This window comes from Phyllostomus hastatus, unplaced genomic scaffold (genome assembly GCF_019186645.2).
Source record: "Phyllostomus hastatus isolate PE091 unplaced genomic scaffold, TTU_PhHast_1.1 phas_contig_159, whole genome shotgun sequence".
NCBI classification, from domain to species: Eukaryota; Metazoa; Chordata; class Mammalia; order Chiroptera; family Phyllostomidae; genus Phyllostomus; species Phyllostomus hastatus.
The window spans coordinates 39,016,998-39,039,163 of NW_025333640.1; the positions used below are offsets into that span (position 1 = coordinate 39,016,998).

The window sequence follows — 22,166 nt, forward strand, 5'->3', positions numbered from 1 at the left end:
CTGCTGTTGCAAGATTCTGAATTTGTAAGCTGAAAATCACTAATATGCTTTAAAATTTTTACTAGTCAAAACACACCCAAAAAGAAGAGAAGATTTTTAATGTGACAGTGGGTTGCCTAATTCACATACTAAATTGCTCTATACAGGGAGATTTCACAATCCAGGAGCCATAGCCATGTTGCTGTAAGTAGGATTTCAACAAAGTTTTAGCTTCTTGATAGGATCCAGACATACACTATAGAAAGAAAAAAAATGGAATTATAGAACATAGGCAGAATTTGGCTAATGAAAAGTAAGTAGCCCTAATCTTGTCTCTTTAATTTCACATTTTAAAAATTAAAATGTTTGAATTCCTATTTTTCCTCAATATTATTTTTGAAACTGAAAATTTTCCTTCCCCACACTCCTGAAAGAAAATTTCTTAACATTTTTGATTAAGAGTAATCATACTCACTACATAAAATGGGAAAAATAGATAAAACATAAAGAAGAAAATAAAACCACCTCTAATCCCCGAACTACAGATAACCACCATTCACATCTGGGTTTACTTCCTATGTCAGCCTGGCTTCCTGGTGGTTGCCCTGCGTCTGCAGAGCTTCGGGAACAGCCGAGGGCTTCAGCAGGCTCTGCGCCTGGGCACACTCACGTGGGTGAAGCTTCCAGCGCCTTCACCGGTTCACTCTCCGCTGGCTTCTCCCAGGTCCCCCTGCGCACAGGGGCAGTTTCTCAGGCAGCCAGGATACACAGAGGATCGGCCTCAGCCCTTCCGTGGCTCTTAAACTGCAAAATCTACCCAAGTCCCTGGCTGGCTCACCACTTGCCCCAAGCAGGACTGCACTTTTGATTTTTCCCATTAGTACCCTACCACTTTGGGCACTTTCAGCTGACAAAGCCCCAAATCAAGACTGCCCTCTAGTAGCAAATGCCCCGCTTTTGGGGGCGTTCTCCCTCTGATAAAACTACAGTTCTTGCCATTTGAACTAGCAAAGAGGAAGAAGAGGGACAGGAATGGCCCCAGCAAAGGCAACACAAGCTCCTGTTGTGATCCTGAGTTTTAACCATTTTTCAACAATATACACTTCTCAGTGTGTTTTCCGCCTCTAGTCAATGTCCAAAGTCATGAAAAGAAGCCTTTTGACTATTTTGTCTAGTTTCATACTTGTTTTTATAGGGATGATTTGCAATCTCTTTATGCTGCCAAAACCAGAAAACGTCCACATGAAGTTTTACATTTATGACTGTGTGTATGTGCACACACACCCGCACTGAGCACAACCGCTTCACAACTGCGGCCACACAGTCAGAGCACTAAGGTACCGGTGAGACTGAGAGATGCTCACAGGATGCTACATCATTACTGAGACTGGAATTAGACGATCAGCCTCTAATTGGATACCTTGATAGCATGGATGTCATATTATGTTGAATAAAAAAAAACATTAAAAAAGATCATTATCCAGGATGAGCTTAGTATTTTAAAATCATGTGTACCCCAAAATTTATATGCATGACAAGAAACTGAAATAACATGCTTACAAGATTATTATATTTGACTAGTACATGGGATTACAAGTAGTATTTTTCATCTATACTTTAAAAAAATTGCCAAATTATCCACTTAAACATGCATTATACTAAAAAAATATTTTTAAAGAAAGAAAAAGGTTATCTACATCACCTATTTACTCAGGCCAAAATTACAAGCTGGAATTAAAGCTGTTTCACAACTTTGATACAGAAAAATTAGTTTCTTTCGGTACCTTAATGTATTATTTTAGAACAGTTAACTTCTATAGTTAGCACAGTTAACATGCAAACAGACAAAACTTTATTCCCATTGGTTGCTCTAGGCATGGCAGTAGGTTCTGAGCAAGGCTGTCAAAGCACATGCCATACAGAGGACATACCATGGCTACTTCAAGTGACAACACTTATATACCTCGTTTCTAGCACGTTTATTTAAAAATTAGGTTTACCGTTACATGGCAATATCCTGTATTCAAGACCTATTCAGACAATTTGTGCTTCACATAATCATGAAAATACTACACTATTTTTGTCTTAAATTCCATTCCTACGGTCACTGCACTCCTTGCAGGACTTACCTTAGCTGCATGATATGTACTAGCTCCCAGTACATCCTCTTTCTTCGCTTCCCCAGCAAGCAGGTTAAATCGACTTAACATTGCGGCCTTGCACAGCCGACTGGCCATGGACACGCCACTTTTAAACGGGGAGCTGAGACAGAAAGGAACGCAGCAGTCACAAGTCGTCACTCAAGGACTTACTACGCGGGCAACTGCAGGGATTAAAATCTGCCCAGAATCAACAGGTCCTTACCTCAATTATGTACAATGCATATAGTGAAATTTTTACATAACAATATTTGGAATATTTCATTACTTTCTGAAGTTAACTTTTTTCTTTTTTTAATCTTATTTTTTTATTGTTATTAAAGTACGGTTGTCTCCATCTTCCCCCTCCCCACTCTATCCACACTCCATCCCCACCCTCCCCACCTCCCACCCTCAATCCTTCCCACCTCTGGCTTTGTCCCTGTGTCCTTTATACATGTTCCTTGATGACACTTCCTCCCTTTCCCCCCGTACCTCCTCCCCACTCCCCTTTAATGAAATTACAGTTTAAGTTATTATAGTATTGCATTAGAAATTAAAGTAGACAGTGGTTCTACTACTTTATTGACTGAAGTGGGGGCACGGGAACATTTTCTGGGATGACAGAAACGCCCTGCATTTTGACTGGGGTAATGGTTGCACAGGTATGTACCTATGTCAGAATTCAGGAAACTGCCCAGTGCATTTCACTGTGTATAAATTCTAACTCCCTGCTAAAGTAAAATATGCACACTTGAACCTACATATATGGGGGCAAGTATGTACGTGTAGATGTATATATTTTCCTGTTTTTAATAAAAGTGGATCCACATATCATGAAATTTTTGGTTATTGTAACTCCTTTCCTTCGTATCTTCTCATTACTTGCTCTCACGATAGACTACAAAAATGGCCCAAATCCTTCATTTCTCTGTCTCCACACTCTTTACAATATCACCTTTCAGATTCACCCATCAACAAGCTCTCCCCTCCCCCCGAACTTGGGCTACCTTTGGGACTGGTGGAGGCAGACACACTAGCCCATGTGCCAGCTCGGAGCTGGGATCTCCAGAGGCGCTGTGTTCTCATTCTCTCGGTTCTCCCTCCTCTGCCATGGGAGCCAGCTGGGACAAGTCTACCAGGCTGTGAGAAGGCAGGCCCCAGGCCCAGCCGTCCTGCTGAGATCCGCCAAGTGGACCTTCGGTTAACCTAGAGCTAACCCTAGACACATGGGGGAGCCCAACCAAATCAGCTCAGTGGACCGCAGGACTTGGCGGTAAGAATGATTGTTGTTTTAAGCCACTTAAGTGCTGAGGTAGTTTGTGTGCAACAGTAGTTAATGTACACTCCTCTGTATGAAAGCTTCCGATCTCTATATATTAATTTTCCACTGACTTTCATTCTTACAGTTTTTCGGATTATTCTCTTGGGCTTTTCAGGTATAGAATGGTATATATGCAAACAGTAGTGATTTTACCTCCTTCTTTCCAATATTTTATATCTCATTTCTTTCTCTTGTCCAGCTGCATTAAGTAAAATGGTAAGTAACAGCAATAACAGTAACCAATCATGTGTGTCTAGATGTTAGTGAAAATGCCTCTGAGATTTCTCCATCAATCATGATACTTCTGGACTAATAAAGATACATTTTATCCTTAACAAAAAATCTGTTCCTGTTTTATTATCTAGAATAGTTGTAGAGCTGTTTTATATGTCTTCCTAGAATTTAGAGATACGGTGTTTTTCCCTAGATCAATTAATCTGACAAATTACATTAGTAAGAGCTTCTAACCTGGTATTATTTTTATTATGTTACTACCCACATGTTCCTAGGGAAAAAACCCAATTGATATTGTTGTATAAAATACATTATTATTTTAATGTACTGCTTGATTCTGCTTCCTAATATTTTATTTAGCAATTTTGCTCAGATATAAAAATGAGTTTTCTCTGTGACTCTGGCAGGGAGGAGCAGCAATCTTCCATTATACTCAAGAATCACTGATACATGATTAATAAAAGCATATCAATGTTTTCCTTCTTTTTAGATAACACTGGATATTTGTGCTATTTAAAGGTTTACAAAATTCATCTGAACCACCTCAGAATGGTGCTTTCTCTGAGGAAGAGTTAACTTCTTGATAACTTCCTCATGAAAATTATTTCAATTTTTTCTTCTTTTGTACCCATTTTAGAAATATTTTTTCTTAGAAATTTATGTATTTCAACCCAGATTTTCAAATACATTAGGGTGGTTGAGCAAAGAAGTTTCTTATAATTCTTTTAATTTTCTGTTTCTGAGTAATTACTCCCTAATTCATTATTTTACAAGAGATTAGCTAGTGATTTTTTCCACAAAATCAGTTTATGATTACTTCTTTTCTATTCTCTAGTGCTTAACATTTCTTGTTTCATTCATTTCCTCATTCTGCTCATTTCCATTATTTGCTGACATAAGCATTTAAAATGCTGGCTTTTCCAGCAGCTTTGGTTTAGCTGCACACCCTACAAATTCTGATATGTAATACTTTTACTAGCCTTGTTTCCTACATATTCTGCCATTGCATTTTACATTTCCTCTTTGAACCAAAAGTTAGAGAACTGTTCCATGGTCATGAAATGACACTTGGAGAAACCCAGGTCCTGGAAACTGATTTTGAGAGCTGGCTCCACCACTTTGACAGCTTCAGCAAGTTACATAACTTCTCCAGGCCTGTCTTCTCTTCAGAAAAAAACACATTTTTTAAATTAGTACACTGCCTACAGCATAGTCACATTCAATTAATGATATCTATTATTGTTATTGTTCAGAATTCAAATAATCGTATCCAAAAAAGTTAGAATAAAAACTTGTATTCAAATGTGTTCTGTGTAATATGTCATTTTTAAAGAAATTAACTATGCTGACCTCTCAGTGATCTTCCCACTTAGGCCATCCACAATCTCCAAAGAAACATCTCCTTGTGCCCAGTTCAGACTCAAGAACCTGCAGTCCACATCGGGCTGGAGCAGAAACGCAGAGGGCACTAGGCTGATGTGAGGTCGGTTGACCAGGTAAAACATGGGAAGTTTTGCCGTGAGTGCGTCATCCACACGGTGCTTGATGGCAATTTCCAAGCCTCTTGTGTCACTGCAGTTCTCATCCCCTGGAGGGCAAAAACAGAACAAACACTACCGATATCAGAGACGCCCCCCAAAATCCACTGAGGAGTCTCACATCCACTTCCTTATCCCTTATCCTGCAACCTGCCCACCCCTGCTGCTCTTGGGCAGCTACTTCCATATTCCTGACCAGAACCAGGGCAAAGCAATGACAGTCAGAGTCTCCATTCAAAAAAGAACCCCCCCCCTAGAAAAGGATGAATTAGCATCCCAGTGAATAAAAGCAAAGAGCCAGAGCTGATGCAAAAGGAAACTGGTACTTTTTACAGGGTTTGCCAGAGAGAATTGGCTCCTTTTGTCTGGATTTCTCAGAATCCAGCATGAAGGCAGCAGCACATACGCAGCATTTAAATATGCTGAGAAAAAGTTAGTGAAAGTATGTTCCTTTTCCATACTCAAGGGCCACAAACTGCAACTGTTCCAGCATCACAGTCTAGACTCACAACACAAAGTTTTTTTTAAAGATGACCATTTCTAATTGAAATTGCAGGCAATACCAAAAGCTTAGAGTTTTCAGATAAAATAATTGTTGAAGAGAGCTCAAAAAGATAGTGGGTTTAGTAGAATGTAAGGGCTGTGCCAAACTTAGCATAGAAGTCAGGGAGCAGTCATTCCTATTCAATAGTGAGTCACTAATTGAATCACTATTCACTAATGAGTGATTCTACAGCAGATCTCTTTTTGCCTTGGAGTGCTGGAGGTTTTCATAAGAGAACCTTGTTGGTACCACGAGACCCATTTCACAAATAAAGCTTTGTGTCCACATCACTGGAGGAGTTGACTCAGCCACTGGACTCACTCATGACTCTCTGGGAACTAGAAAGCGATGTAAAAAGAACCTGAGTCGCTTCTGACACCTTCTTCCTAAGCACACCTTTGAATGTTTCAAATCAAGAGATACTGACAGATGAAGGCTAGTCAAGGGTGTACTTGGGCACAGAAAGAAGCTGGGAAGACATAAGGTTTGTGGTATAGTCGTTATTTCTGCAATGAACAGAAGACATGAATTCAAAAGAAAACGTTAGGTATTTTTTACACACTGTCCTACAGACTAAATGTGTCCCTACAAAATTCACTGGCTTGCCCTGGCTGGTGTGGCTCAGTAGACTGAGTGCTGACCTGCGAACCAAAGGGTGGCCGGTTTGATTTCCAGTCAGGGCACATGCCTGGGGTGAGGGCCAGGTCCCCAGTATGAAAAACGCAAAAGGCAACCACACATTTGTGTTTCTCTCCCTCTCTCTCTCCCGCTTCCACTTGCTCTAAAAATAAAAAATATTAAAAAAAAAAGATGTTACCCAGGTGAGAATCTAAAGCTTGCATGTGGTGTAATTGTTACCAAAATTTAACAGACAGCAAAAAAGAGCCACATAATGGTGGTGCTTAAATTGATCCACAGGAGTACCTACAGCTGTGAAATAACTAGGACTTTACAAAAACTACAGAAATGAGCTCCAAAAGTGTTTGTCACTGAAATAATGTTTGGCAAGCCACTGAAACATAAATACAGCATTCTGTAATATCCCCCACCAAAGAAAAATAATTTACTGATTCACCTTATTGATTTTGTGTTCTACTTACCTCCTACTCAGAGGACAGAGATCATAACCAAATGTATGAAAAAGGCATAAAGGTAGGAAAGAACCAAAACAGGCATTTAGTATCATTCTTGTTTCAGGGATAACTAAATGTAAGCTATTAGATTTGAGAAGTTCAAGGAAACATCTTCTGACAGAAAGTAAAAATTGAACATTGTGTAAATAAGTTCCAGACAGAGCACATCTAATTGGCAAACCAAAGTATTAAGTCTCGGCCTCTTGCAGGATGATGGAAGCGACATTATACTAAGTGTGAAATAATCACAGAAGAGTGGATCTGTTGCCTTCCCTTAACTACAGTGTCACATTGGACAACCCGAGTTCACACTGATGAACCCTGTATTTCCTTGTAGGAGCACCAGGAGGTACGGGGGCGCACTCACCGACAAGCACGCCGCTGATATAGACCGGCTGTATGAAGTGACTCAGCAGTGCCCCCTGGACGCCAAGCACTTCCCATTTCATCAATTTGTCACTCGCAGACATACTGCTCACTCCGTTGGCAACGTCTGCGGGACAGTAGACAGTCAGGTAAACTTTGCCTTCAACAGCCACATGGAGACTCAGCTCTTCATTGGCTTCAAATGCAGATATTGAATGTGGATTAAGACGCCTGGAAAAAGAAAAGGAAGTTTCTTCCTTTAACAAGCAAAGTTGACAAGGTAAAAGCCACATGTATGTAAGAACTGATCAAGTGTAACTGGCCAGCGTACATTTAATTCAGCAGCAGAGGCAGATGCAAACCCAAACCGAGGCAGGAATGCAGTGGCTTGGTTCCAAACATTCTTTGTGTGCCTTAAAATCAAATGAAAACCTAACTTTTTGTCCTTACTACAGTTTCAAAAATGAAATTTTTTTGTACAAAAGTTTTTAAAAACTACAAAATGAGGTAATTAAAAAAACAAAAACTGACAGTCTTTATTCAAGATTCATCTCCAACACAATGTTAAAACAATAAAATCTAAAATTATTTTTCTTGAAGTTTCTCTCCAGAAACAACCACTGCCTTTGCTTTCAAAGGTGTGAGAATAATTTTTAACAAAATATTAACCATGGTTTTCTGTGGATGATTGGACTTGAAGTGAATTTTATTTTCTTTTTTTGTGCTTCTCTGTATTAATTTTCAGGCTAAGGTTACCCATTCATCAAGATAATGAAGTGTTGGCCATATACTCACCAGAAAAACAAAACTCGTTCTTTAACTCCTGCATTACTACTGCGTGAATGCACATAAAGCCACTATTCTCTGAAGTATATGAATTCTTAAAACTGGAGATTTTTCAATAGCACAGAAAAGTAAGTGCTGAATTGCATCAATATTTAAGTAGCAGCATTTAAGTAGCAGCAATAGATCAATCAGACTGAGTAGAGGGAGGGAGGCAGGCAGAATTTGTGGCCTCTCGCAGCCCACAGATAACATCTCATGGCTGGAGGGGAATACGTGAGAGATGATGTGACCTGCTGTCCCGCGGAAGGGACTCAGCCACCCCAGCTGCTCTTAGAAATGACTCCTGTGGTACTTACAGCTGTGACTTGATTTGGGCTGATCCTTTAGGCAGCTGGTTCATGTACAGGTAAATGCTGATGTTCTGTTTGACAGTGAGTAAATTTGAAGCTGGCTCAGTACAAAATATTGATTTTTCCATCATAGCAGGATTTTTGCTGTAGAAGAGTAGAAGTTGTCTGTAAAAGTACCTAAAATAAATGAATGACAACGTCACCAAGTCATACAGCTTAAAATTATTATCTCAATGAGCATCACATCCCCGTGTGTGATGAGCAGCGTCCCTGTACATCAGCACGTTCATTAATAAAAACTCCTAAATAACCTCAGAGCCAGGCCCTCGAGAAGGCCTCAGCTGGGGCCCCGCTGCCCCCGGGACCCATGGTAAAGCACCCCTCACTCCTCGCCTGCCGCCCCACTCCCCTCTCACATGCAGAAGACCCGTTTTCTTCCTGACCCCTCCCCTCCCCTCCTTCCCTCCCTCCCGTTGCAGATTTTGGAGACCAAAACCCAAGAGCACAGGAACGATACAGGGAGGACTGCAGCTGTATTAAGAAGTCAAGGTCTCCTGAAAGACACTACTAATCAAATCAGGGACAAACAACTATTCTGCTTAATAAAAAAAAAAAGGCTTTAATCCTATTACCAGAAATATGTACATAATACAAAATTAAGTACCAGTATGTAACAGTGCCAAGCATGGAAAGAAAGAAGTCTGAAAGAGGTGTCTTTAAAGAGGTCAAATAATTCAACAGCGCCAGGGGGGATGGGAGGGCAATGACTTGCATTACCTCAATGGACTCCCTCAGACTTTCAAGATCCATACTTAAGTTTTTCAGATAAAGTAATATACCTAAATTTGTTTAAAAATACTCCAGCTAACAAAACACCACCTACAAAAAGTGAGGATGCGTAGGTTAAATAAAAACAGACCCATGCTGATAACTAGATACACTGATTTAACTTGACATTGGTATCAGAATGCTGAAGTTAATTACCCCGGTGAAAATGTCCGCTAAACAGTTTTATATACTGTAAGTTCAGTGGGGTAGGAACACTCACTTCCCACCTCTCTTGTTTTCATACTAAGGGACTTCCAAACAGTAACACTCCTGGCCTCTCTCTCCTGCCTGTTACTGACCCGCTTATAAGGAGTGGAGGGACTGATGAGTTCAGAAAAAGAAACTAGGTGTGCTCACCTCACCCCCTTTCTCTCTGAGATCTGTCAGCCTAAAGGTAACCTTACATGGTAAGGTGACCTTACACTGTTACATGGTAAACTTGCACAGACCTTCTGAATGGACACCCATCTGACTCCCACGCTGGCCTGGACAAGCATGGCTAACTGAGAGGTGAAATACTACCAAGCCTACATGGTCCACATTTAAAGCTATACTCTCCAATTACTTTCATCGGTAATAAGGATGGTATTTTTATCTTGGAGAAAAAAAGGTTGTAGGACCCTTACAACTGGATTCTTAAGGTCTTGTTATTAAAGCCACTAAAATCCACAGATTGGACACTGCAGTCCCAACGAGGAGGCTTCCAAAAGTAACACGGAAATAACCAGACCAGACGGCTTGGATAAGAGACTGTCACATCCCCGGCTCCGAGAGCAGTGAAACTCCATTTGCAAATAAAGACAAACACAGACAGCTCTTTTTAGGCTGGAAGCATTAACGTCTGGCGGCACGAACTGTGCTTACTACCTTACCTAAGGAGAGACCTTCTTGCCGTAACCACAGCATGCGTGTCGTGCAACACTCTTCCATCCGGCTTAATGCACTGGCTGTAGTTGTACTCGCCTGTGCCGAGAGCCACCACTTCATGCCGTCCGGCTGGAGGGAGCAGGGACAGCAGCAGGTTATTTATTCTACCTCCCTCTGCCCCAGGTCCAACCACCACACCTCCAGCTGAGCATTTTACAGTCAGTAAAATAGACAGTCCAAAATCACAGAAAAATAATTCTACAATTTCAAATAAGGGTTTCAGAGTCTTCAACAGCTCAATTAAAAGAGCATGTTTTGTATTATGCTATTTTATCTAAATTTTTACAAGCACTAGAATCACCCAATATTCTTTTCCATCGAGATTGATTTTGCCTGCTAAGATGTCACTTGCCATTCTACTTGTGTAAAGCAAATTATAGAACACCTCTATTTTTTTCTTAATGCACTCAAACTCGCCACACCAACTTCTCATTTCTTTGTTTTACTGAAACTTTTTGAGGAAACAAGCACCTTGTGCTCTTCCCAGTCTTGCTCCATTTCCTTTTGCTGCGTCTTGAGATTTCCTTGACACTACGCTCCCAGGAGACACCGCTCCCCTTTCCCTTTGCATTAACTATGGGAGGGGGGCTTCCCATGCCTACTTCATCTCTCTCTCTTCCGTCCATATTCTCCTCTAATTATCTTGCTTATTCTTTTACTTTGGTGTTGATGATTTGAGAAAAATCTATCCTCGTAGTCTTTCAAGTGAAGTTCAGTTTCACATTTATAATTACCTAAGGGACTTCCATTAATTCAACAAAACTTGTTGAGGTCCTAACAAGAACCAGGCACCGAAGTGGACGCTGGGAGTGAAAGGCTGAGCCAGATCCCCTCATGAAGCTTCTAACAGGAGACAGAAAGAAGACTGAATAATCCACGAACTGTGATCAAAGCCTTGAAGGAAACAAACACGGGCCTAATGCAAAGACTGGAGAGGCAAATGCTACCGCGCGCAGACCCTCAGACCGCATGCACAGTCCTCCCCTCCGACACTGGAATGGAGTCTCAGGAGGCGGCGCCAGCAGCACAGTGGGGAGGGAATGGTATTTCAGTCACTTAGAAACAGCTGCTGCAGACCCAGGCCTGACGGAGACCAGTGTGGCTGCTTCGGGACAGGGCCACGAAGGGCATGGCATCAGAGGAGGTGAGAGAAAGAGGCATCGTGAGCTGTACTAAGGACGCTGTGGATGTCACCCAGGAGCTATGGCAAAGCCACTGAAGCTAAGGAGCAAACAGCATATTGGGTCACAGTCTCTGTGTGGAGGACACGGTATGCAGGGTCCAAGAACCTGAATGAGGGGCCTGGCACAGTAGTCTAGGTAAGAGGCAATGACTTCAGTCTCACATGATGGAGGTTAAATGGCAAAGAATGATCAGGTCTGAGATGGAGTTTGGGGATATAATCAAAAGGACCCAGAGATAATTTACACGGTGTTGGGGAAAGGGATCAAGAATGGATGACTCAGACTTTCAGTCTGGCTGAGCAACTGGGGGAATGCCGGGTACTGAGATGGAGGGTGTCAGAGGAGGGGAGGGAGCAGATGGGAAAAAGAAAGTTCTGTGACCTCCAGTGTGGCTGCCCCATCCATAAGGGGGGCAGGAGGTAGTAAAAGGGAAAGTCCTGGGATGGTGATGCAAGTTCTGACTTATGTAGGGCAATAGTGTGGTCAAGAATTCAGCTTCTTTCTCAACCTGTAACTCAACCTGCAATGTTTCATGCAGGCACTAATGTCTGATGATGCAGAGAAAGGGGGATAACCAAAAAGAAGGAATCAAGATGGGAGGAGACGGAATCAGCATTTAAGGGGCGGGATTAATCTTTCGGAGGAGACCCTTCCTCTACTCCAACAGTAGAGAAGATGGACACGAGAGCAGGAAAGGACACAGACTTGGTGGCAGCGGAGAGAAGCAAGCTTGGATTTGATAGCTTCTTGCAGACCGATGAAAAATTATGAGGTGAGGCCACCAAGTGACAAGGATGAGAGAGAGGTTGCGGGGTATTTGGGAACAAAGGAAAAGTGTGCAACAGTCATCACACTGGGCATGCGTGAGCAATCCTGCCACAGACAGGCTGGCTGGGCAGTGAAAGCACCCACGTGAGGTCTCTAACCACACAGTTTAAGTGTGTACTGATTGTGTGAGTTGTCCCAGGAACATCCATGTGGTTTTCCTCAGGCTTTCATCCTGTTTCTAACTTCTTCTCTCCCATGCTCTCGCCACACAACCTCATGTCAGCCTCCCCATGTGTATAGAAACACCTTTCTCCCATGTAAACTTCACATGTTTTTTACAAGCATTTTTTCTCCTCCTGTTCATGTCTATCTCAACTCTCATATTGCACTCCATTAGCTGTGATTCCCTAATTCAGATCCAATCCTTATATTTGTAGCAAATTGTTTGTTGCCCATTATTGCTTAAACATCAATTATCTTAATCATCACAAACGTAGTTTATTAAGCCATTACTAAATGCCAAGCATTAGGCTAAGTACTTTATTTACATTATCATATCCAATCCTAACAACTCTATGAAGTAGAAGTCGTTACAATTTCGACTTTTAAGAAACGAGAAGAAAATTGAAGCAGAGAGATGTTAAGCATATAACTTGCCCAATGAAGCAGCAGAGCTAATCTGACACAGATGTTCCCAACAACCACAGCACATTATCAATCCCTGTTTAAACTCTGTCACAGCTCACTATCGACCTCATTAAATCCGACTCCTGGCTGGCTTTTAAGTGCCCCCATAAGCGGGTGACATCTCACCAAACTACTTGCTTTGTATCACTCCACATACAGACTCTTCCGCACGCACCACCAAGTCCTCTCACTGTCCCGTGAACGTTCTCTCCCCTCAGCTGTGTCTGCCTGCCTCTCTCTCCAAGAACATCTTCCTTCCCTCTATTCGTCCAACCTACTAACCCTTAAAGAGCCAGCTTGAGCCTCACCTGTCCCAAACAACTTAACTGTATCAGTTCCTTCCTATGAATTCTTATGCATTTGTGGATTACAGAACACAATTTTTAACTTTTGTTCACCTTTGACTTAAGAATGGAGACCAAATCTAAAATTGTTTTATATCATCTTTAATACTTTATTCAGAGATGACTATACAATCCAAAGACTTTTAATTAATGGTCAAAAACACTAAAAAGTAAATAAATAATAAAATGTAGTTGAATCACATATTATATCCACACAAAAAACCAGAGGGTTCATGATTTTTTCATATACTGACAATTTCTTATTTGAAAACAAAGAAAAAGTCTGTTAATTGTTACAGAGCCCTTCTCAATGTTTGTTGTAATGGGGGTTAGACTTCAGAATTACTGTTTAAAATGCTAGCATTTTACCATTCTGCAGTTCTCTACCAGTTCCTGCTAGGTACACTTCACCTTTGTGAAGAGAATCTGTTTAATGGCCCACACCTATTAGAAAAGGCCACTTCAATAAAACACTATCGTCAATGGGAGCAAAGACAATTAATTAAAATACGATTATAGTGTAGAGTTTGGATCATTAAGATATCTAATAGCTTTTTTACACACCAACACATCCCAAATATTTGGACTTACCTCTTTCAGTTATAAAAGCAGCCAATGAATTGCTACATTTCAGATATTCTGAATGACTAGAAATTAGTTGATTAAACGTTTCTTTAACAATATGAGAAATCTTTGCATACTGCTTGTGTCTCCCTTCTAGAAAACAAAACAATCAAATGCAATATGAATTTGAACATTGTGTTTTCTCTCAGAGGCCTCTATTATTCATATTATAGTTTCACAATTGGATGAGTTAATTTATAAAGATATATAAGAAAATTTATATCTGTCATGATTGAGCTTTTAAAGAATTTAAGTTGTAGTTTTCTTGGTCTTGAGTGACAAGTAACTACCATTAAAAAATGAGCAAATTAACTGACATGAATTTCCAAACACACACCAGAAAGCCACTGCTTTGTATTAATGACAAGACTACCAATGATAAGGAACAGAATTCTCAAACAAGCAGTTACTTGAAACCGATGAACTATCTCCTTAGAGAAAAAAATGACATTTCTTCAATCTTTCTTCTCCATTCCCTATTTCTTTAATTTCTAGCAACATATGAAAGGAAATTCTCCTCTTTGAGAAAATATGACAGGTTTGAATAAAATATTAATGTTTATTTTCATACTTGTGCATATCTTAATTATATGTTGTTACTGGGATGGCCAAAAAGTCTGTTACAATTTTTCCATAAAAGAAAAAGACATATTTCATTTTCACCAATAACTTTATTGATCTGGATATTCTGAGTATGTTGGCTGTCTCCCACCATTGGCTTCTAGTGGATAGAGGCCGGGGGTGCTGCTAAACATCCTCCAATGCATAAGACAGCCCCACAGCAAAGAATCATTTGGCCACAATGTGAATAGTAACCAAGACACTCTGCAAACCACTCTTGACATGTTCAGTCAGTCACAGCACCTTCTCCACACACTGCACAAATCTTTTTTTGTGTTTCAGTTGCATTTTTACCTTTTTTGAAATAATAAAGCAAAATATATTGAAAACATGTTATTTTCTTCCATCTTTACTATTAAAATGGCTGCACAAAAATTCACCAATTTTCGTTAGTTTTTTATAAATACACGCTGATATGACAGCTGTCACAATACAATCTAACAAAATTGTTTCCAGTGAAGTTAAAGATACCATCGTAGGGAAAAAAACGTAACTGGACTTTTTGGCCAACCTGATGCAACTTCTAGTTAGGTTACTCTTCTAAAACAGAACACTACAAAGGACTTTCCTACCATAGTGCACTTTTGAAACATACGCTGGCTCGGGTGAAGCAACAGGTTCTGCAGGGATGGGGGGAGGACCTGTGAACAAAGCCAACAGAGAAGCAAACGTAAGACGTCACTGTTCCAAGAGCCAGTAGCTCACTACTCTGTAATAAAACAGCAGTCCAAGAAGGACTAGTTTGCACACCTCTGCGAACTCCAGACCATCAAATACCACTGACTAAGCTCGAGGAAGGTCCTTCCTATTTGAAGTCAATTACACAAACGCATTTCTGGGTTTCCTAATCTTATGCTACTATAAAGCTTGCTTTGTAACAGTTATGATGTTCTGAGAAGATGTTCAAATGAAATCCTGTTTTAAATGGTTAAGAACAATTTCCTATTTATAGTAATACTGTGTAAAACATTTAAAACTAATATAGTTTATTAAAAATTTAGTAAGCAAAAATGATCATTTTTAGCGTTATTTTGACTAGAGTGTTTTCTAGAGGAATACTACATGCAAAGTTTTCGAAGTTTTTAGTCCCATCCTTGGCAATGGCTTTGCAATGGCTTTGCAATTTGGTTCCCAAGTTAGGAAATCCAGGAAAAACAAGAAAACATGACACTAACCCAAGAGGTAAACCAAAATGGAACCTAGCATGAAATGAACACATGCTTACTATGCCAGCTTTTGTAACACGTTAACCTGTTCCTCAAAGTGATGTTTACTGGGAAGGCCTATCATTTGACTGTGTGTTATTCACACCCCCTGCCGAAGGGCTTTGCGTGTCAGTCACAGGAGGCAGGTACTACCGGTGGCCCCACTTTTCAAATAACAAAAACCTAGGCTTAGAGGGCAAGTATTTTTGTCTTCCCAGCATCAACAGTCCAACCTGAGCAATCCAATTCGGCAGTTTACTCTCTTAGCATATTTGATATGCTACTTTAGGCTGTTATTTTCTCAAATAATTCCAGCATTACTGAATTGAACACAGGCAAATGTCACAAAAATTGCATTAAAAACCTCTAAGTATTAAAAGCACTTAGTTAAGTGAAAACTAAGAATCCAGTAAATTACAGAGAAAAGCAAATTTCAGGGCTGGAACCCACTGACAATCTGACAAGTTATCAGACAGTTTAGCAACATGTTTTTCTCTTTTGGGATTGAAATATATCAGAACAATTTTAACTATTAAATACATCAGCAATCAAACAGCAATGGTAAGGAGGTTATCCAAATCTTCTCACTTCTACCTTGTAGTTGCCCAGTACCTCTTCACTAACATAACATCCTCCAGGTGATTCCTTCTAAGAAAATGGTAACACTGTACTAATGCTTTATAATCAAGGTACGTACCTGAGGCTTCCAAATGTCTTGGTTCAGGCTCATCCAGCTGTAGGAGCTCATCAAGAGCCAATTTGGCTGCATTGGATCTCGACTCCTTTTTATTCTGCCCCAGTCCAGTCTTGTACTGAATACCATCCACCACAGCACAGAAAGCAAAATACGGTCCCAAAACGTTTCCTTGAAAAAGAACTCAGAGTGAGTGCTGCAGGACTTCACAGCATGAACCCGCAAAAGGGATTCGTCCGTCACACAGGGTAGCGTCGAAGAACCACCGAGGGGAACGAGCTATCCCGGCCTGTCCGCCTTTCTGCAGGGCCAGCCAGGGTCAGAGGGAAGCTGCTGGCTCCCGGGACCAGTTCCGAGGAGTCCCTCGAGCAGCCACACTCGGCAGTAGGGCCCGCTTTAAGGACAGGAGTGACGGCAGCTGGCACAGTGCCAGGCAGTGGTAAGCCTCCAAAAGAATCTGCCAAATGACCAGGGACAGGCAAAAGGCGGAGCCTCTGGCAACCCCTCTCCTCCTGCCAACTTCAATACCAACAAAATTGCCTCCCCCCGCCCCCCCACCACCCTCCGAGTGCCCTGACACTCTCAAAAGCTCCAGGACGGAGGGGAGGCCTTTGAAGAAACCCCGTGCCGCTCTCAGGGAGTCGCGGAAAGCAGCTCAGCCCACCACGGTCGTCGGGCAGGTGAAAGGGATTCACAGGGAAAACCAAACAAACAAAACAAAGAATTAAAATAAATGTAGTCATCCAAAATTCCTACAAGGATTACCTTTGCACCATTACTTTGACCAGATTTCACATGTGCCTGATAAAAACTGAAATGGAACCATTTCCTAAATTTACAGGCCAAGGAGTTTCCTGGTTCCAGTCCCACTTGCTGGTGCTCGGACCTGAGGAGGCCTTTAGGAGACGCCGGTCGCTACTCTGGTTATGGATGCTGAGCACAACGTCACCCCGCACCAGCCTCCTTATCATCACCTCATCTTCTAGGACAGTCCGTTCACCGCTGGTTGTTTGTAAAGAAGTGCCTCAGGTTCCAAGCAGCTACCGACTGCACGTGGGAAAGCTGCTTCCCCAGCTTCTCCCCCCAGGACCACCTGGGTTCCAGTCCAGGTTGACTGCACCTGAAAATGCTGTGTGTACTTAACAAGAGGCCCAGACGGTCCCTACAGGTGAGACACGCCCGGCGAATCCCTTCACGAGGGCTGTCGGAGCCCCGACACACCCGAGACTCTGGAGCTCCGGAGTGAATGGATCCACAGTCACCCGTGGAGCGCGTGCAAAGCACTGATACTCTGGTCTCACCACCGACCCACTGAATCAGAGTGACCAACTGGTACTCCGCACATACGAAGAACTCCACTCACACTCAGTGGGCTGTGTTTTACGTAGTTTGTGCTCAGCTCAGTGAAGATGCATGCGCCCCAATCAATTCTTTTCTTCCTGGGAGCCATAGTTTACCTTTCCCAAGGGCAGTCTGAAGAACGGAGGAAGGCCGGCTGGTGCACAGAAACCAGGCCCCCAGTACTGATCACACAAAGTAACCCAACGAACAGTGACGGACCACTCACAATCAGAGCTCCCTTCCACTCCGAGACCCCCTCTGCCCACGTGTGCACGCAGTGTGACAGACCGCCGGCGCCTCTCAGGGGCACTTCCCTCATCCCTCCACTCCCCTGAAGTGCCTCCTGGTCGCTGGGCACAGGTGACACAACCAGAGGCTGCTTCCCACCTGTGGCTGGTCGGCACGCCTCGGCCTTCCGTGGGCACGTGTGGTGACAGAGGCTGCTGGGTGCAGCCGTTTAGAGACAGCTGAGAGGAAACAGTCGCAGACAAGTCTGCAAACGACTATGTGTTTTTTCAACCTGTGATCCCTGAATTTCAGAAGCCAAATTTGACCATAACTTCTGTTAGGCATCAACCTCACAGAATCCTGGTCATGAGATAATCATAACCCAAATATTTGATATCCCTAAAAAGCATCTTTATTCTACATGTATTTACAACCAAGAGTAACGCATAAGGCTGATGACATTTCAGTTCAACAAGCCATACACAGAAAAATTAAATGCTATGATTAGAAATATTTTGTGAGTTATCTAGATTCTCAAAAAGCCGAATATTAATGTAAATTTTCTGAAATATACTAGTAAAAAATACTAGTAGTTACCTAGCTGTAACATCACGTGAATACAGAAAATCACCAAATTCAGCACCACTTGCCTGCGCTGCTTTCAACAGGAGGCCCCCCCCCCCACCCCAATAAGCAGACGCGGCGTTCACTTGCCTGTTGTTACTGTTTCCTTAAGGTCAAGCTGAACCCGCTGCATCTGTGCAAACTGGTGCAAGGCCGACACGGGGTTAATCTCTCCACGCTTGTATTTCATTATAAACTCCTTAGGTATTTTTTTTGGAGGAAGGACAGGGTTTGAAATAGATGAGAGACCTTTGGAAAGCAATGGTTCTGGAAAATTACCTAAAAACAAATGTTACACTTGTCAAATTGGTAAACTTAAAAAAAAATAATAAAGTGAGCAGAAGCACTAACCCCTCCTCTCAAGGGGAAGACTGTCCCTGACACGCTTAGTCTCGTGTGTTTCTCATTACACCCACGAGTCTGCTGAACAACTGGCACCAACGCCCAGTGCAAAATGTCGCTCTGAACACTGCGCGCACTCTCGGGGTCCTGAGACTGATCTGCAAAGAAGGGCTCTGGCCGCCCCGTCCCCAGCGACGAAGGACCATGGGATTCCAGGGACGCGGAGGTCTGCGGAAGCTCTGCAAGCCCTTCGTCCCCGCGGCACCACTGATGACTGCGACGGAGCAGACACAGGCCTGGGGCTAGGCCCGCGACTGCGGTTTCCCACCTGGCTTCGTACTGTCCTCCGCACCGAGCTCAGCCCCACTGTTAAAGGGAGCTTGGCCCTGCTGCACGCGGCACGCTCCGCCCAGTGACCTGCGGGGAGCACAGCCGGGAGCGGCCGCAGCCTCACCTGGCGCCGGCAAGACACCCCCTGAGCGGGGGGGAGGCTGGGGGCCGGCAGTGAAATGCACCTGAGCAGCCGGGCGAGGGGCGTCCACGGGCCGAGCTCCAGGGGGGGCCCCGCCGCAGCTGCTGGGGGGCGGCCAACCAGTCGGTCGCGTTCATTCCGTAAAACCACCTCCTTTTCACCAGTGTTACTGATTTGGATACTCTGAGCACGGTGACGATGTCCTGCTATTGGCTTCTAGCGGCCAGAGGCCAGGGACAGCCCCACAGCAAAAAATTTTTCCCCAAAACGCCAGCGGCACCGAGGAACTGCCGGAAACCCCTTCCGGCAGTTCCACCAGTCACAGCCCCCCCGCACCAATCTTCCCGGTTGCATCTCCACCCTCACCCCTCCAATAAGCAAGCACACTGCGCAGACAATGTCGCGGCGCGTTCCCTCCCACCCTCCATGTTAAAATGGCTGCACAGAAGTGCGCCGCGTGCGATGGACACAGTTTCAGAGAACTGCTCGCCGACAGGGCGGCCGTCAGGACACAGCGGGGCGAGGCGGTTTCCGGCGAAGTGGAAGCCCGCTCCGCGCCCCCGGAGCGCCCCGCGGGGACGGACCGGGCGGACCCGGAGGGACCCGTCCGCCACCCGGCCCCCGCCCGCCCGCCCGCCCGCGGGCCCGGGACACCTCCGCCCGGCGGGGCGCCCGCAGCGTGGGGAGCTCGGGGAGGACGCGCACCCGTCACCGGCGTGACCTTGGACGCCAGGCGCGCCAGGCCGTCGCTGTCCGCCGAGGAGGGCGCGGCGGGCGGCGTCGCCGCCGGGGCCGGCGGCGGGGCCGGCAGGTTCTTCTTCAGCATCTGCGCGAAGCTGGGGACGCGGTCGCTCTGGAACCTGCCATTGCTGGCCGACATGGTCTCGCCTGCGGACGGCGGGAAGGGGCTCAGGGCGGCACACGCGCCGGCCGCCGCTCCAACTGACGCCGCGGCAGCTCCGGCACCAGTCTGCGGGGGCAGGGGGCAGGGGGGCCGGGCCCGCGGCTCCCGCCCCCGGCACCGCGCCCGGGGGGAGGCCGGGGCCCTCGGGGCTGCGGGGAAAGAGCGGGAAGCAAACCGCGGCGCCAGGGGACGCGCCGCGGCCGTTGAGGGTGGTCTCCCCCCGCTCCCGCCAACGCCCACCCACCGAAAGCGTCCTCCCTGCCCTGCGGCCCGACTCCGCGGGCGGAAACCTGAGGCCGGGCCACGGCCCGCGGGCTCGCCGGCCGACGCTACAGCTTCGCCCCGCTCCTCGCCTCAACCTCTCCCGTCTGGCCTCTGTGAGAAAGCCACGCGGCCGGCGCCCGCTGCCGCGCTCAGGAGCGCTCTCGCGATAGGAGGCCCGGACTGACAACGCCCGCTCCCGCCCTCGTCCAATCACCGCCGTCTCTGAGCCGCGGACCCGCCCCTACACGTGGGGTGCGCCCGTGGAGGGGGAGGAGCCGCCACGGGTCTGGTGCGTTGGGGAAGTCACGTGCGCTGGGGCCACGTGGTGCAGGCCTGCGGCTCCGAGCGTGAGCAGCGTGGGCGTTCGGGCCGGCGCGCCGGGGCTCTCCGTGCCGGGGAGTCTGGCACGGCGGGGGCGGCGCGGGCCTGGCCGGGCACTCGCAGCAACCTTCCCAGAGCCCTGCGTGGGGCCCCTCGCCCGTGGGGCCCTCGCCTTCGAGGAAACCCTAGGCTCTGCCTCCAGTTCCACGCAGACAAGGCTCAGTGCGTGCCCGCGGCTCGGCTCCCGCGGAGCCTCGGGCTGGCAGAAGGCACCGGAGACCTCCGCTGGGATCCGGGGCACACGTCCCCTGTCCGGGCCCTGCGAGCCCGTGGCCGCCGGTGCGGGCGTTTTCCCTGCTTCGCTCCCGGGGCCGTGCACGAGGCCCTCGGGGCGGTGTCCGCTGGTGGCTCGAGGAGCACGTGCTTCTCGGGAATTGCAGATGGGTTTTGGCGCGTAACGCCGGAGGAGCCGCCGAGTGACGTCGTTACAGCACAGTTGAAGTGCGCGCTGCTGCTTTTTCCATGGGCAAGGGTTCTGAAGTTACACCGCTGCGCCCAAAAAGAAGAAACCCAGGAGACTTGATGGAGTGATGCCGCCCGTCCAGCAAGAAGCAATATCCACGTCCAGATACCGGGCTAACTGGGCGGAAAAAGCAGCTTAATTCCGCTCATTGAGCAGGGCGTTTTCAGTCAAAAGCCTATGTTTAGTGATTATCCAACTGTGTTGATTATGTCGTTTTGATGAAGTGTCATTTAATAGGTGTAATCTAACTCAATCCAGAATTTTACTTCCTAGCATTTAGAAACCTTTGGTCGCAAGAAATTGAGAAAATTCAGATGTTGTTGCCGAGAAGCATGATAAAGATGAGGAATCAAACTTTCAAGTACCAAAGTACATAATTACATTAGGATCTAATTTCGGGGGGGGGGGCAGGCAATAGACATAAAAGCTCAAGAAGTAAAAGGAACGGGTAAATATTACTCTTACAGATGGAGCATATATATGTTTTCTTCTGGAATAATGCTATACAGGAAAATTAACAGCAATCCCTCTGTACCCTGGCACGCACTTTCCCTTAACGTTAACATCCTGCCCTTACCACAGTCTGTCAAAACTAAGGCGTTAACGTTGGTACTAAGTTTCAGTTTCTTTGTTTCACGAAGTAACTTTCGGACAGTATCATCTTAGATCTAAAGCAGGCATAGACACCATGTTCCCACAGCCCCTGCAGCAGGGGCGCCTGGGGGGAGGACAGAGATCAGGCGGTAGATGAGGTGCCCCACCGCAGGAACACAGAGTTCCCAGCCACTGGGGTTCTGGTTTTCACTGTGCTGCTAAGCTGCAGCGTGACAATGGCGAACAATTATTAATTCCCCTACTGACACTTTCTGTCTG

The 22,166-nt window shown here is 45.2% G+C and overlaps 1 protein-coding gene across 2 annotated transcripts; it reads right to left on the reverse strand.

The window, feature by feature from the left end:
• Positions 1 to 114: 114 nt before the first annotated feature.
• ADAD1 (adenosine deaminase domain containing 1) lies at positions 115 to 20,161 on the reverse strand. 2 transcript variants are annotated; one of them, XM_045831632.1, is made up of 11 exons: positions 19,987 to 20,161; positions 18,558 to 18,746; positions 16,278 to 16,445; positions 14,948 to 15,016; positions 13,722 to 13,847; positions 10,093 to 10,216; positions 8,399 to 8,536; positions 7,258 to 7,487; positions 5,026 to 5,263; positions 2,109 to 2,241; positions 115 to 235 (listed from the first exon to the last, which is right to left on the reverse strand). In XM_045831632.1, exons 1-11 carry the CDS (start codon positions 20,159 to 20,161, stop codon positions 122 to 124), a joined length of 1,704 nt encoding a protein of 567 aa, XP_045687588.1. In that variant the 3' UTR covers positions 115 to 121. The 2 variants fall into 2 exon arrangements, with proteins under 2 accessions (XP_045687588.1, XP_045687587.1); XM_045831631.1 differs by having other exon boundaries at positions 8,399 to 8,569.
• Between the last annotated feature and the right edge of the window lie 2,005 nt (positions 20,162 to 22,166).